This window comes from Schistocerca serialis, chromosome 2 (genome assembly GCF_023864345.2).
Source record: "Schistocerca serialis cubense isolate TAMUIC-IGC-003099 chromosome 2, iqSchSeri2.2, whole genome shotgun sequence".
Classification (NCBI taxonomy): domain Eukaryota; kingdom Metazoa; phylum Arthropoda; class Insecta; order Orthoptera; family Acrididae; genus Schistocerca; species Schistocerca serialis.
In genome coordinates, this window is record NC_064639.1 from 709789122 (window position 1) to 709806285 (window position 17164).

The following is a 17164-nucleotide window of genomic DNA, read 5'->3' on the forward strand; positions in this document are numbered from 1 at the left end:
GTAACAATATCTTTATATCAGTTTCATGTTCTTATTTTTTGGATGGTGCATCTCTTTTGGATAACATTTGTTTTATTTTTGTTGAAATACAGAAAAGATACTCATTCACAAAATGTAATAGTTGCAGTGACATCTTTCTGTGATCATAAGATGCAAGTAATTGTGTTTCTGTTTGTTTTCTCTGTTTCCTAGTTTTCAGCCTTCAAGATTGCTTTGTTTTTAAATTTGAACTGACAATTTTTTCTAGCTAGCTGGAACTTTTTAGTCAGCACTACCCGCCACAAGATCTTTTTGTAACTGTGATAAGAATATGTGAAAGCTGACTACTATGACCTCTATTATGAATATGAGACATTTAGAAATCTGGATGGGCTAATACCTGCTATTTTCCATCCAATTTAGTTGGACATTGCTACTAACACGTTTAGTTTTGGAAATGTCTGGTCCAAACACAACTAAAATAGTATAAAGAACACAGAGGATTTTACTTCTATATTGTTTCTGTGTACAGCTTTCTCATCTTTGATTTAACAGTATCTTTCAAGATACTGTATTTTAAACTTTTTAGAGATCTTTTGTATGCTATTATTATTAGGACAAAATAACCTAAGAGTTCAAGATCTTTTCAAGATAAATTTTTTTTTTGTAACCATGTCACTAGTACAATTTCTTTATAGTACTGGCCTCATCAACACTATCTACCTAGAGGTTGCTTCATGCCTCTTTTTATTGTTCATCACATTGGCCATAAGAGAAGTGGTTGTGAAGAACATTACACTATCATTCACTGGTATGTATTTCATTTAATATAGCTACAAAAAGGCAACACCTTGCCTTGCATGCTTCCCAAAAGGATACCCTCCATTGAAAGGAAATAGAAATTTTGTAAAGAGTTAAACATTATTATAAATGTAGTGTTGCTGACAGTGTTTGTTAGCTTCTAAATGTACAGCCAGTTCTTGCCACTTCTGGAACTCTATGCATGCTGATCACTGCAAATGCCACTGCAGAATACTTATCTTTCTGTTCAGTGAAATGAGTGACTAGCAAAACAAGCTGGCTGATAAAATATTGCAGTGCCTGCAATTGTCAATTGCAAAACACAGTAGTGTGCAAACTTCTTATAACGTGTTAAGAAAGAGCTTCTAAAGTAACTCCAATGAAATAATTCCATTTTATGTAAGTATGCATGTGGCAAAATTATAATTATTACCAGTAGAACTGATGACTTTTTAAAGTAGATTCCTGTGTCTCACTGAAAGGAGTAGTTTTGTTGTGTGTTTAATTATATATGTATTGTTTGATGACATTGTTCCAGGTATCTTGTTAAGGTTGCCTGTGCTAGAGAAAAACCCAGAAAATTTACTTGCCTGGCAGGTATTTTAAGTTAGTAAGTTCCTTGAAAAAATGAAGACAAAGCTGTTGTTACTGATATTTACTGCTGAATTCCTTAATGAAATTGTTGAAGTAAGTAGTATTGTGTAGTTGTTTCTTAATTTTGGCAATCATTAAATAAAAAAATAAAATTTATTTACCTTTGAACAAGTGAAATATAATCAATGCCATCAGATAAAATACAGTCATCTACAGAATAGAGTTTGATGATATAGCATCTTACTTCAGTAAATCTAGTATAAAGACTTAAATAAATAAATAGCAATTCCATGCTGTTTATATCACATTTAATTCCATACTGAATGCTACTGCACGATACAATAATTCATACACATATCCACTTACTAGAATACTTTTAGGTGAATGCGTAACATTAAATGATGCTGTATGCTATAAATAGGCACAGTTCAGCATGAAAATTCCATGTGTTTTGTTAAATGTTAATGAAATTTTTGAACTATTCAATATGTCTTACATTGAAATCTTTTTGCTGCTACACTTTCAAATTTACTCATGGATAATGAATAGCCACATAGTCACATTTGGAGAATTTTGCTATAGAATGCAGGGTGAAGTTGTTTATCAATCATATGTCTATTTCTTTTGTGTGGTGATGTGCTTGTAGTATACTCACTGAGCTTTTTTTAATATGAATTAAGCTGCTACAAATGAGTAAATTAGGGACAGTCATAACCTTCTGCTGAACTGTGCCTGTTTGTAGCATACTGCAACATTTAATGTTACATATTCACCTAAAAGTAATGTAGTAAGTGGATGTGTGTTGAATAATGAATTATTGTATCATGCAGAAGCATTTAGTATGGAATTAAATGTGATATAAACAGCATGGAATCTCTAATTTAAGTCTTTATACTACATTTACTGAACTACACAATTCCCATTGAGCAATTCCAATCAAAAACACATTTAAATGAGTCATATTATCCCACAGCAGAATACCATAAGTTACTTGAGTGTGGAATAAGGCAATTTTCTACTGATGCAGCTTCTCAACTATTACATTTCATAGATCACTTGAAAAGAGTTTATCAGTGTGAATCTCTACTTTGAGTCTCAGATTAATGTGGAGATCAATAAATTTAACTTACTGTCTTGTTTAGTAGTAACATTTCAGTTAAATATAATTTCTTCAATTTTGTTTTTATCTTTGTCCACAAACCAGGTTCTTTTGCAGCTAAATTTGAAGAGTGCTCTAAGTTCTGTAACTACTGTTATGTTCTCGGCATATTGCACTGCTTTGCAAGATTGTAATTATGTAGTTTGAGGATTACAGCTGGGACAATTGTCTTGTAAATGTCAGTTTATATAAACAATTACAGTCAAGGATGGTTTCTAGTGTCATTGTGCATCTTACACCAATGTGTTTCTGCATCCTAAGATTTTGTGATTGTGAATGACAGTGAAAGAAAAAAGTTAGTTTTTCAGTATCTACTGTAATGTGGGGAACCATGAACTATGTAGTTTCTCAGTGCATGATTCAAGTTAATCTATATCAATGATGTTTCAAAACAATGAAGTGATTGAATAAAAGTGACACACTTGTAATTCAGCTACACTGATAATTTTGACTTAGTAATAAAATACACTTGCATAGTATACAGTAAATATTTTACCTTTGTACCCTTGCTTAACAGAGAAGTAGGCTATATAACCCCCCCCCCCCCCCCTCCCCTTCGAATATTCTCAATGAAATGGTCTTTATTATATATCAATACTCATACCTCTTGTTTTGCTGTATGAAAATGAGTTAGCTGCACTGCCTAGAAGATAATTTCATCTACATGTATACTCTCCAAATTACTGTGAACTGCATAGGAGAGGGTGCTTCCCATTGTTAACAATTGGGGGCTTCATCCCATCCGATTCATATTTGAGGTACGGGAAGAATGATTGCTGAAACACCTCTGATCATGGTGTAGTTAGTCTATTCTTGTCTTCAAGATTCCTACAGAAATGGTGCATTCAGAATTTTAGTATATTCTGATACTCCTCACTTAAAGCTGATTCTTGAAACTTTACAACTGGGCTTTCAAGTTATTTGTTTATTCATTGACCTATAGATAGGTTTCTTTGCATTTTTTTTTCAGAGGTACATCAGATAATAATAATGGATAAAATACCACATAATTAATTCACAGTACAGACATATATACATCATTTATCTCTTGATTAAATAAGACAGGCAAGAAAAGTAAATCATGAGACTCGTCTGATACCACATCTTGGTTGTTACAGTACATGGTTCCAGTATAATTTACAAACTGGACGTGCATGTCTATTGTGTTGCTTGCAGACTCCATCCTGTTTGGTTGTTTATTATTGGTAATATGTTTTCATAGTATGCCCTCTTTAACAGAGTAAACATTATTTTTTTTTGTTTGTAAATATAGTTTAAGACAGCTTTAAATATACTCAGTTCCTTTGTGTTCCTGATCTCTTTTGGCAGTTTATTATATAGCTTGACTCCCTCATAAAATATAGTAGGTTGGGTGTTAACATTATTCTATTTGCTGCATATATCTATCCTCAGACATCTGCTCCTTCAGTTTTTCCAGCATATCCATTATGCTCACATCCGGATCAGACAAACCTGTGATCATTAACTTTGCTTTTCTTTGTATACATTTGATATCCCATGTTAGTTTTATTTGGAACAGGTCTTATGCACTTGAGGAATATTTTAGGCTGTTAGTGTGAGTGTTTTGCAACCCATTTCGTTTGTAGACTGATTCCATTTTTCTAGTATACTAACAATGAACACCTACTTTACCTGCAACTGAGCCTATGTTACCATTTCATTTCATGTCCCTACTTATTAACTGTATCAGTTTACCTAATCCAATAATTGTGATTCATTAATATTGATATTATGATCATAGGATACCATGTGTTTTCATTTTGTGAGGTGCACATTTTTTCATATATGAACATTTAAAGCAAATGTCAAATTTTTCATTATTTTGAAATCTTTTCAAAATCTTACTGAATATTTGTGCACCTTTCTGCAGGCAGAATGCCATTATAGATAGGTGCATCTTCTGAAAAAAAGTTTTCTTAGAGAAGCCTGGGGTTATTGTTAATATAAGATTACTGACATGGATTTTATCTTGGCAGTAGTGCTGCTTCCTGCAATAAATTGAGTTAGTCATCAGTTTGTTATATGATGAACACAGCAATGTATAATTTAAAATTTTTTGCATATTATTTTGGCATCAGTAAACTAACAATGATCAGATTACAATAAATAATTTGAGTAATTCATAAATTACAGTTGGAATCTACACTATGAATGCAATACACCTCCACTTTCGAATTCTGTCTGTCAAATAATGTGATATTGATTTTATTACTTAGTCACTATATTTAGTTACTGTTCAATTTGTATTATTGGCTATATATAGTAACAGTACTTTCTGGAGACCAATTGCAATACTGAGCTGTTTATCATGTGGTTTTAATGGTTTGGCTGACTTTAATACCAATTACACACACATGTGAACTACACCTAAATCACTAGAAATGTACATTTCAGTTACTGTTTATGAACATTTAAATGACTGCTGATGACACAGAGATGTTCATATTTTGACAGCCAACGAGGAACTGGTTGAAATATTATGATGCACACTTACTTACGGATGAGTATAAGAATAAAAATGAAAATTTGGTTTTACATATTGCTTAGTAACATAGAGCAAAGCAAAATCAGGTAAAACATTATTATAAGATGCAAAAGAGCAGTTTGGCTTAAACATGACTTGCGTTACCAGAAAAAAAGACAATTTTATAGGTACTATTTCATTTAAATAATTTATTCTTCTGCAGATACTTCCAGAGGCCTGCCTCCTCTCTCCTACCACATTCTAGAAAATGACAAATTTGATTATGAAAAATTTTTTAGTAGGAAGTTTATGAAAAAAACAGATGAACCTTAAATTATGAATATTTCTTTATAAAAATTATTTCTAATTAAACCAACTGTATTATTGCCATGAGTGCTTGGGAAATTACTCTGTGAACAACAAAATCTTGTGGATTCCCATATGAATAAGAAAGTAGCTATTTTGTGCAACACATATATGTGCTATCTACAGAACTTATCAAATAAAGAAAAAAAAATTATATTGGTGTTAGGAGTAGTTGAAGAATGTGTAGAATTGTTCCATATTTTTGTAACATCCTCTCCTCTTGGGTTATGCAGCTAAATATTGAAAATAATATAAATGGATAATCAAATGTAAAAGAGTAATTAGTTACACAATTACATAATACAATCAGCACTTGTCAATTGACCACAGAAATTTTTGAAATGATAAAAACAATGAAATACAGTGCATAATCATTTTAAAAATCAGGTGGAGCAAATGGTGAATACAAAGCTGAACTTCAGTCTACAGTGAAGACAATATAAATTAGTTTGTTCACATTTTTCACGTTATAAAAATTCAGTGCTGCTGTGAAGATAATATAAATTAGTTTGTTCACATTTTTCACGTTATAAAAATTCAGTGCTGCTGTCTTACTTGCATTTATTACCAGTTTGTTGTGACTAAACCAGCTTTCAATATTGTTCAATGTCTTTATTGTACACTTCTGAAACATTTACATTTCTTTCCCACTCACTAGTACACTTATATCATCAGCAAACTGGATGGTGTCCTTTCAGAATTTGTTTGGTCATTGACATATAACAGAAATACGTTGCCCTTCAACCACTTGCTTTTGACTGCTTAGATATGATTTTATCCAGTTGTTGGATGTTCCTCTAATCCCTCTTTGTTAAGCTTAGGCAATAGTTTTGAATGACCTAATGTGATCTATGATATCAAAAACCTTAGAAAGATCTAGACATATTCCAATGACATTTTTGCTATTGTCTAATTGCTGAAGTACTTCACTTAGACATGTTTAGACAATTTGCTATACATTTTAATTGCCATGTACTTATGACCATTGTTAGTTTTTGCTAATCTATTTTCTGGCAAGAACAGAGAGGTACAGATTCTTTTGTTGTAGTTGTGCCTTTGATCATTACACCTAAACTTGGTAGTTCAGCAAGTATATAGTTAACACTATCAACAGTATAAACAGGGTGATTATAATTAAAGTCAAACTTTTAAAACTCTGTAGAAATAACACCACTGGCCAGAATGATGTCAAATTGTGATGGAATACTATTGGAGAAGCAGGAAAACATATGGCAGAAGAAGAAAAAAGTTTGAAAATTGATCAATAAATGGCATTGTATGTGTCAGAATATGTAAATGAAAACACCTGTCATGCACACAACTCATTGAAGTTGTATAAACACACCAGGTACACAGCTTTTTCCCCTTTCATGTCTGCAACATTTGCCATGACTGTCTCAAAGTCTTCAGACAGAGGTATTGTAATGGGCTCATCCATGTTGTCTTCATGTTCTATATCAAAATTGTTCTTGATGTTGGAGCATGACTCTTCACATTGCTGACATAGTTTCATACAGAACAGTCCTGCCCGCCTACACTCACACTGACCTAGGCTGTCTGCCTTGCATTTGCAAGATATAAGTTAAAGAAGCCTCTAGACAGTCAGGAACTCCATGTGGTAATGGAAGCTAACCCATTTTTTGTCAATTTCTGCTCCCACTGCTCTGGAACCATGTAGTATAGTATGTGTGATTGATTGGAGCTTTTTGTCACAGTGATTTGTGTGTTCATGTGGGTGTATATTTGAACAAGTTTGTGATTCATATATCTATTATTTATGAAGTAAGTACAGTAAATGTGTCGCAATTGTTCAAATGGTTCAAATGGCTCTGAGCACTATGGGACTTAACATCTATGGTCATCAGTCCCCTAGAACTTAGAACTACTTAAACCTAACTAACCTAAGGACATCACACAACATCCAGTCATCACGAGGCAGAGAAAATCCCTGACCCCGCCGGGAATCGAACCCAGGGACCCGGGCGCAGGAAGCGAGAACACTACCACACGACCACGAGCTGCGGACGTCACAATTGTATTTGATGGGGACTTGGACGGACATAAGATTATCAAACCCATGGATTTCCTGAGGATTTCAATCATAAAGCAGTCTGTGAAGATAAAATTAAGCAGCACCATGAAACCAATAGTTTCACAAGTAATTTTTTTTATTGAATGCTAAAAACAAGGATACACCCATCACCATGCTGATCATAAAATACAGTGAAAGTGGAATCACCTCCATGCAGGCAGCAGATGATACAGACACACTGATAGTGTGGATAATGAAATCCATCGCTTTGCACATAAGAGTGTCACAATTGTGGGGGAAGATAATGACCTTCAGGATCTCCAGATGCTTTCAATGTGTATTTTCTCAAGCCAGGGAGAAGTGCAACCCCTCAGATCCTACACCAACCAAGGAGTACAGTGGACTAGAGTGTTATCAGGCACATGCTCTTGCTCCATGCAGTGAGTGGTTATGACTCTACATCCACATTACCAACCAAAGCACGGTTGCAAGTATCAAGAAGTCTCCAAAAATATGAATCTCAAATCACAGATTAATAAATTCACTTATCCTTAAACCTGAAAAAAGGAAATAATAGCTGCTGGTGAGAAATTTTTGATTGGTGTTTATGGTGGTAACCATCCAACTACAACACTCAACACAATGAGGTATATCCAGTACATGACAGCAGCCTACAAGGCATCAGCAAATATGGCTTCCAAGCCTTTCACTGAAGCTCCAACTCAGCAACACACTTTCAGTGTTTTCCATTAGGGACAGCAGTGAATTGGAAACTTATTAGATACAGAGCAGTGGAGGTGGAAGTTGACAAAAGACGAGTTGGTTCTCATTACCACACTGAAACCCCCGACTTGTGAGAGGCTTCTTGAGCTTATACTTGCAAATGCATGACTCATTGCCAAGGTCAGTGTGGGTATAGGTGAACAGGACTGTTCTGCATGAAAATATGCCAGCAATGAAGAGTTGGCTCCTATCTTATTGACCATTTTGATACAGAAGATGAAGATGACCTGGATGAGCCCCCTGCACTACCACTGTCTGAAGCAGTAGAGGCCACTGAAGGTATTAATTCATGCAAAATTTTACAGTGCCCTTACTAATGAATTTCCTCTAGTACAACATTAAAAATTAAATTAAACTTTTTTGTGTGAAGCTCTGCAACAAATTGCTGTTCAGTCTGGATCTTCTACAGCTCCTGACAATTTGCCTGGACTTTCCATTACCCAAAACCCTTCACTTAACCTTCTAGTGCCCAAGAAATATTGCCTGAGCCTCCAACAGCCAAGCAGAGACAAGAAAAAAAACTGTACACATGACATCAATACAAGTATTTCCTCATGCATCGATAGTTCAATGTACAAGTTATCTGTCTTTTGTACCCGTATTTTATCATCAAATGCCTTCAGTTCTTTTCCAGATAAAGAATCTACTCAAAGTGATGAACCAATCCTAGTCTCCACATTCACTCATTTCATGACACATGTACATTACTACATACAGATTTCATATTCATCTTTCTATTCTAAGTAATATGCTGCAAAACATACTTTCTTAATTTTTTCATCAAATATGTTTTTCCATAAATTCATTTGAAACAACTTTTTATAAGTGTACTACACAAAAAGTACAGCACTGTTAAGAGATAGACAGGTGTGAGAGGTCATTTGGCTGCAGGATGCAGAGGGCATTTTTTGTAATTTTTGCTTGCTGCCCTCCACCAAGTGAGAAAATTGTATGTTACAGACATCTCTTGTAGTCATTTTAATGCATCTTCATGTGTCGTAGAGGTCTTTTCTTGGTAACATGTATTTGAGTTGTGGGGGTTTGCACTGGGTGTTTTTTACATTTTTGTGGAAGGACCATAAATCACTACTTTTCAGCAGGTTCTAGTGCTATTACCACTTGCCAAGCAATCAAACCTGTTTAGTAAATTTTGTGAGAATTTTGTCTTCTTTAACTTTATATAGATTGGTGAATATAGAAAAAAAAACATATAATTTTCAAGAGCTGAAAAAAGTTCAAAAAAATTTTGAGATTTTTTTAGTTTTTCTATCTTCTACAAGGCACCAAATATGAAATTCAGATTAAGCACCCCAAAAAACGTATAGAATCATTGAGGAAAAGCTTCTGTAATTTTGTTACCTGACAATTTTGTTAGCCCGTTTGACTGGGCTATCAGGGAAAACTCAGAAATCCTCTATTAACTGTGTATTTAATGATTGCCCCAACTGTTATAGCTGTAATGGACTCTCTGAAAGTCATAAAAATACATTATGGGTAGTTTCATGTGACACATGAAGAACAAGAAGACATAAATATAAAATGGACAACAAACATAGTAAGTGGACTCTGCTATATTCTTTGGTGTGAATATTGATAGAAATTAAACTGGCCCTATCACATCCTATATCTGTCAAAAAACTTTGTTCTACAGCTTTCCCCTTATGCATAGTCACATTATCTGCACATAAGGATGCCATATACCATCACAGCTGCTTACTTTGGAAATTTCCTTGCACTATTGTCTTATGGCATTTGGCAGCATCTTTTTGAGTAATCGTCCATGGCAAAAGAAGTGTCACATAGAAGAGATTTATATGGATTATGAGTGGTTTTCATTTAAGACACTTGCAGGAAGCTGTTTTGTAAACTATAGACTTTGGCAGTGACATCCCAGCATACCTTCTCCCTTGCACGTTTCATTAGTAACAGCCACTCTCTTCTCAGCACCAATAGTACATATCACAACCACAATACAGAGGCAAAACAGGATTTACATAGCAACCTGACAAACTGTACCCTTGTGCATAAAGAAGTAAATTACTCAGGTATGAAATTTTTCAATACTCTGTCAAGGGACATCAAAAGTCCTGCTCTTGGAACACCAAAATGACCAATTTATATTAAAAATGAAGAAATTCCTCCAGCTGTATTTAAGGTGTCGATTTTATTTTGGCAACTAGTTTCAACATTGCAACTTCATCTTCAGGCCCATACACTTGTTGATGTCAACTGCATGTGGCTGATACTAGAAGTCAGTGGTACCTCACCACTGACTTCTAGCATCAGCCGCACACAGTTGACATCAACAAGTGTATGGGCCTGAAGATGACGTTGTTACAATGTTGAAACTAGTTGCCAAAATAAAATTGACACCTTAAATACAGCTGGAGAATTTCTTCAGTTTTAATATAAATTTATACCAGCTGACATCCTGTTGTCCTCCATTTCAACTATGGATGTACAAAAATGACCAATTTCTTGCAGTTTATTTTCATGTATTATGATGTAACATTAGCTGATATGAGTGTTATCATGTGTCTGCCATATTGTACTCTTCTGTATCCATTACTGCAGATTTTATAAAAAATTCATATTTTAAATATTGTAAAAACACTTATTAATTCTGTATCCTGACAACTTTAATGCTGTTGGGATGTGTAAATTGTCAAAATGAGCTCCTTGATTAGTTTGAATATGTGTTGAAATTCACTTAAATCTGAAATAAAATTTACACTCAGTGTAAAAGACTATCAATGGTGTTGGGGGAGTGAAGATGAGAAGAGAGTAACATGAAAATAATAAAAGATAGTGAATAAATAAATAATCAAGCAATGCCAAGGAATCAGATGATAATCAGTTTACTCAAGAATACAGGCACAGTTGGTGGAAGGAAATTTTAAATGTGATCAACTGCAATTGCTTCACAATAATTGATACATATAAGAAAATGAAAGCAACCAATAAAATGAACAAAAATGAAATGTTAAAAGATCTATTACCTGGTTTTCTAGCCACTTGACTGCATCAGTACCAGCTTGAGGTATAACTCTACACCGGTTCTGAAATGTGGAGCTGAGACACCTTTCAGATATGACAGGGCATCCAGAAAAACTGATCAGACAAGTAAAGCAGGCCAAGTGAAGTTACTATCGCTTCACAGTGGTGAGTGAGCACTCCATCGTGTTTTGGTTTCTGTGCTAAAGTGCTTTTGAGAGGAAAACACTATCTGTCCTAGTTCACATAAATGGCCTTTGAATCAGGCTCTCTGTCTCACTGATTTCAAATCTTTCGCAGCATTGACATACTGAATAAGTCTTCTCACTTAATAGTGCATAGCCACCCTAATGACTGCAGCTGTCTCTCTATAACTGCAGCTGTCTCTCATACTGCATTGACACCATGCAGTTCAATGCTCCAGACTGGGCCGTGGCACAAAAGTCCTCCCTTCTTCGAAGAATTCTTTTGAATTTTGATTTTTGCAACCATTTCCTCACATTCAGTAACATCTTTGGAAACTGTTTCAGTGACTGTCCAGTTTCTCAACTTTTGCCTTAATCACTTCAAATGGTGACGACATCTTTCTACCATTGCCACTCATATGGTGAAAGCCCAATGCGGTCATGTACTTTAAAACTGTACACATGTACAACACAGGGTAAGTAAATATCCTAATTGTTGTGATGGCTGTTTACATAATAACTTAACATTTTGCTGACAGTCTGATGGATGTGTTCCATTCTTCTGTCTGATTGAGGTCAGAAGGACTATTTCTTAGATTTCAGATTCACAACAGATGGTGGAACTGCTTAGTCAGCTCAGGCATGAATTTAATGCCCTGGTCTGTTGGGAATGTGAAACTTGAATAACCAGTTACCATGGGCTGTGCCGCCATGCTTGCTTGTCAGTTCATGATTGCAATCATCGCCATGTAATATGAAAAGTGGTATATGTTGGTTAATACATAGCAATTACCCACCAATGTTAAGCTAAATGGACCAAAAAATGGCAATTTCTAACATTTCAGGTGGTTTGGAGCCTCTGGAAATCTTTGAAATGGCATGCCATGATGACTGGAATTGGCACATAGTATGCAATACCTCAGATACTGGTCAATCCCCCATCTCCTTTTCTTCCACCAGTATTGCTCAGCTGTTTGATAGCAGTTGTTTCACACATTCCGTGATCTGATAGCACATGATTGTACACTTTCTTTGATACCTCGTTCTTTCTAGTTGTGTGTATCATAATGTGTGGCCCAAACTTCATCATCTTACATGATAGCCTTCTGTGCATTGTGAAGCATGGCTGTGTCCTGAATAACTGGTAGTCTGTTCCAGTGTTGCTCTGTGCCTCCTGCCACTCTGCCAAGTCTCATAAAACACCAGTCTTTCTGCTCAAGCATTTGGCATTGCTTTGTCCCTGTCAGGTTTCTGTACTACCTCCTAAATGAATCCATTCAACCTTAATGCCCAATGAGTTAATCTGCTTAAAGGATCTTTCACTCCTAATATCCACTTAAATGCCACTTGGATCCTTATAATGTTGAATTTCCTCCCATACAGGTAACAATGGAAATACGTAATACCATATGTGACACTTAACATCTCTTTCACCATGGTTGAGTAAATCCATTTGGCTTTATTCAACTGCTTTAATGCATGTACTATACGATGTATAATGGCTCTTCTTGTCCGTTGTCTTGTTCGAGCCCCACGTTTAGGGCAGCATTTTGTATAACGTCATCTTCATAACTTGATAATGATCTCAACACTCTACTGACTGTCGCCGAGTTTTAGGCAAGGCCAAGTACAAATCAAACCAAGTCATCAAGAAGAAGAGGCATTATACAAAATGGTGCCATTTTGTATAACGGCTCTTCTTGTCTGTTGTCTGTTCGAGCCCAACGTTCAGCACTGTTATTTTGTGTAACGTCATCTTCGTAACTTGATAACGATCTCAACACTCTATCGACTGTCACCGAGTTTTAGCTGAGACCAAGTACAAATCAAACCAAATCATCAAGAAGAAAAGGCGTTATAGATGCTCCTTGCCATTTATGTAATGACTCAGACTGCATCTAAATACCTGGTTACTTGCAGCACAGAATAGGTTAATTTGTTTTTGTAATTTGGAAATATTAGTACTGTGCTAGTTTTAGCATCTCTTTCAATTTTTCAGGTGCAGTTTGGCAGTGAGTTTTCCATTGGAATTTCACACCTTTCAACAAATGTGTTAAAAGTTTAGTGATTTCAGCAAACCCTTTGACAAATTTTCTGTAATAATTACACAGATGTAAAAATGACAGAAATTGTTTCATTCAGTCTTGGCTAATCACACAACCTAAATAGTTTACCTCTGTGGACGCAAAATTACAGTTTGAATAGTTAAAATTACACATGCCAAATCCAAAATCTTAAACACTTGCTCTATTCACTGCACATGCTCCTCTAAATCTTTAGAAAACACAATAACATTGTCTAAATATGGTTTTAACCTAATTAATACTCCATCAAATAATCTGTGGAATGTGGCTGGCTCATTCTTAAGCCCACAAACCATCCTGTGATGTTGGTAGCATCCCCACAGAACAGGGAATGCAGTCCTCAGTGGGTCTTTTGGGAGCACTTCCAATTGGTGATATCCACTCTTTAAATCCACTGTGGAGATGTATTTATTATGTTGTTCCATGTTTATTTATTTATTTATTTATTGTTCCGTGGGACCACATTAAGGAGAAGTCTCCATGGTCATGGAACGAGTCAATACATGAAATTATAACACGATTGTAGAAACAGATAAAATGAAATATAAGAAACATAGTCAGCTGACACGTCGTTAGTTTAAATAAAGAAAATCAAGAATGTAACACTGGAATTTGCTTAATTTTTTAGCTCTTCCAGGAGCTCCTCGACAGAATAGAAGGAGTGAGCCATGAGGAAACTCTTCAGTTTATACTTAAAAGCGTTTGGGCAACTGCTAAGATTTTTGAGTTCTTGTGGTAGCTTATTGAAAATGGATGCAGCAGAATACTGCACTCCTTTCTGCACAAGAGTCAAGGAAGTGCATTCCACATGCAGATTTAATTTCTGCCTAGTATTAACTGGGTGAAAGCTGCTAACTCTTCGGAATAAGCTAATATTGCTAACAACAAACGACATTAAAGAAAATATATACTGTGAGGGCAATGTCAAAATTCCCAGGCTATTGAATAGGGGTCGACGAGAGGTTTTCGAACTTACACCACACATAGCTCGAACAGCCCATTTTTTAGCCAAAAATACCCTTTTTGAATCAGAAGAATTACCCCAAAAAATAATACCATATGACATAAGCGTATGAAAATATGCGAAGTAGACTACTTTTCGTGTTGAAATGTCACTTATTTCAGATACTGTTCTAATGGTAAATAAAGCAGCATTTAATTTCTGAACAAGATCCTGAACATGGGCTTTCCACAACAGCTTACTATCTATCTGTACGCCTAGGAACTTGAACTGTTCCGTCTCGCTTATAACATGCCCATTCTGTCTGATTAAAATATCAGTTCTCGTTGAATTGTGAGTTAGAAACTGTAAAAACTGAGTCTTACTGTGATTTAGCATCAAATTATTTTCCACAAGCCACGAACTTATTTCATGAACTACATTATTTGATAATGTTTCAATATTACACACAAGATCCTTCACTACCAAGCTGGTGTCATCAGCAAACAGAAATATTTTTGAATCACCTGTAATACTAGAAGGCATATCATTTATATAAATAAGAAACAGCAGTGGCCCCAGCACCGATCCTTGGGGAACGCCCCATTTAACAGTGCCCCATTGGGACTGAACATCATTACCACTCTCAATATTGCGGAGAATATGTTGACCATCACGTCCATTGTATTTAGTATAGGATGCGCATTTGTCACCATTCTTGTGTTCAGATATTGATACTCCAACAAAACCTGTATTTCTCCACCATATCTAATGATTTCTTTGGCATAATGACAATGGGTGCTCATCATGGACTCTCACACTTCGCTGAAAAATACTATCTTTCAGGTGCCCATTGATGGATTTCTCCATTAACAATTGTAAATCCCGAGATATTTTGTATGGATTCTAGTGGATTGTGGAATTATCCCCTGCCAATATTTCATTCTGTTTCATTTATGTAACTGGTAATGGTGCACTACAATATGAGCAAATCCGTAAATAGTATTAATAGAGTTTCAGTGTCCAACTGTTTTCTTTTAAATACGTATTTACATAATGCAAATTCATCGATGAATTGCTCGTGGCAAAGGTCTCCACTTGACCTCTGTAAGTCATCCTCTTCTAGGATGTCCAAATTGGAATTAACAGTCCTTTTGTCAGATCTACTTTGAGCCAAAATTATCCAGGTTCATGGGAACCAGTACTCTCCACCTACCTCCTGCATCTGTGTCACTCCTCCTCTGTGCAAAACAATGCAAAGTGTTGAATTCTTCATTGTTTTACAGTGGCTGTACAACACACAACATATTCTTTGGCAGGTTATTTCCTACAATCACCAAGAGTAATTTTCCTATACCTCTTGGTACTTTTATCATGCAAATTGAGCTCCAAAAAATGTGTACATGGTTTATTTGACTCCACCTTTATGATCAGTGAATCTTGCAACAAAAAGTCATTTCAGTGGTTATTCCCTGCTGGAACAATGTCCCACTGGATTTGATAGTGCGGTGTGAAAGACAAATTTTTTTGTGATGCTTATTCAGAATATCAGATCTAGGATTGATTGTGCAACAACATTCACAGACATGGGGTAACAGTTCCATAAATTCCTGAAAATTTTTTGTTCCGGTACAAAAATTGAGCAACATTAATCCCAATGATGCCATATCATTATTCCCTACCCCAATGTAATTTGTTTCTCAGAGAATTCAATCTCTTTGTTCATAACAAGTGCAGACTAGTCAAGTTTAGTCATAGACACATGAGTCCCTGTGTACACCAAAAACCTATGCTCCATTCCACTTACTATGTCCACCAGTCAGCATTCCACATTTGCATATATTTCTGTAGCATTACACTTTACTGGGAATGCCATCCAGTGGTTGAGGAATTCCTGTTGTCATTTAATGAAGCTTTACCAAGATGCTGTTCATTTTACTTCCTTTTAACAGTCATACACCCAATACCCTGTCACACCACATCAGTAGCATTTTGATTGGTGGTATTTTTTCCAAACACCTGTCACATATCTGCATCTGTAGTGCCTGACCTGACCTCTGAGGGGGCAAAAAAAAAAAAAAAAAAACCCCTACACCTGAGTAGCTATGTCTAATTTCCATAGCTGCATAGCAGCCTTAATGGCAGCAGCCAAAACCTTTGAATTCTACATCTGTACTTTTCTTAATCTATTGAATGGAAGTCCTCTGAAAAACATATATAGTGCTTTTTGTTCAGCTTTTTCAGAATAAATTTATTCTGTGTCAACTTAGATGTTTCTACATTTATTTTCATCATCCTACATAAGAATTCTTCCACCACCTTGTGCCATTTCTGGAACAACCTGTTGTGTTGTTCCCTTATGAATATTTTGCTTGCAAATAACACTGAAAGAGTCCTTTTTTAAAGATGTTCAAATGTGCATATTTTATCCAGTCCCTCATGATACATGACATGCATTTTTACCTCACCCACAAATGATAACCGCATCATGTGCAGATGTATTTCATCTGGCCAATTACCTGGAGTATCAGCAGCAGACCGACATGTCCTGTGATGGTTTGCATGCAAAGAAGCCACAAGACTAGCCACAATAGGATCCATAGAAGAAACAGGTACTCTAAATGAAACTTTTGTCTCTATTGACTCAAGTGCTTATGCTGTCAATGCTCATTATCCACTGTTAAAGTATCTACCAGCCTTTGTAATGTGGCATTTTTTCCCAATAGTTTGTCCATCTGTTTCACCAATGTACAATTTCATCC

General features: G+C 35.6%; 1 protein-coding gene across 1 annotated transcript in view; it reads left to right on the plus strand.

The window, feature by feature from the left end:
• The first annotated feature begins 1129 nt into the window (after positions 1-1129).
• Positions 1130-17164, plus strand: part of LOC126457888 (phenoloxidase 2-like) — a 183558-nt gene continuing 167523 nt past the window's right edge. The window contains exons 1-2 of the mRNA XM_050094560.1: positions 1130-1179; positions 1319-1467. Of these exons, the coding sequence (XP_049950517.1) occupies positions 1408-1467 (60 nt within the window). The 5' untranslated portion in view covers positions 1130-1179; positions 1319-1407. The remainder of the gene's footprint in view (positions 1180-1318; positions 1468-17164) is intronic.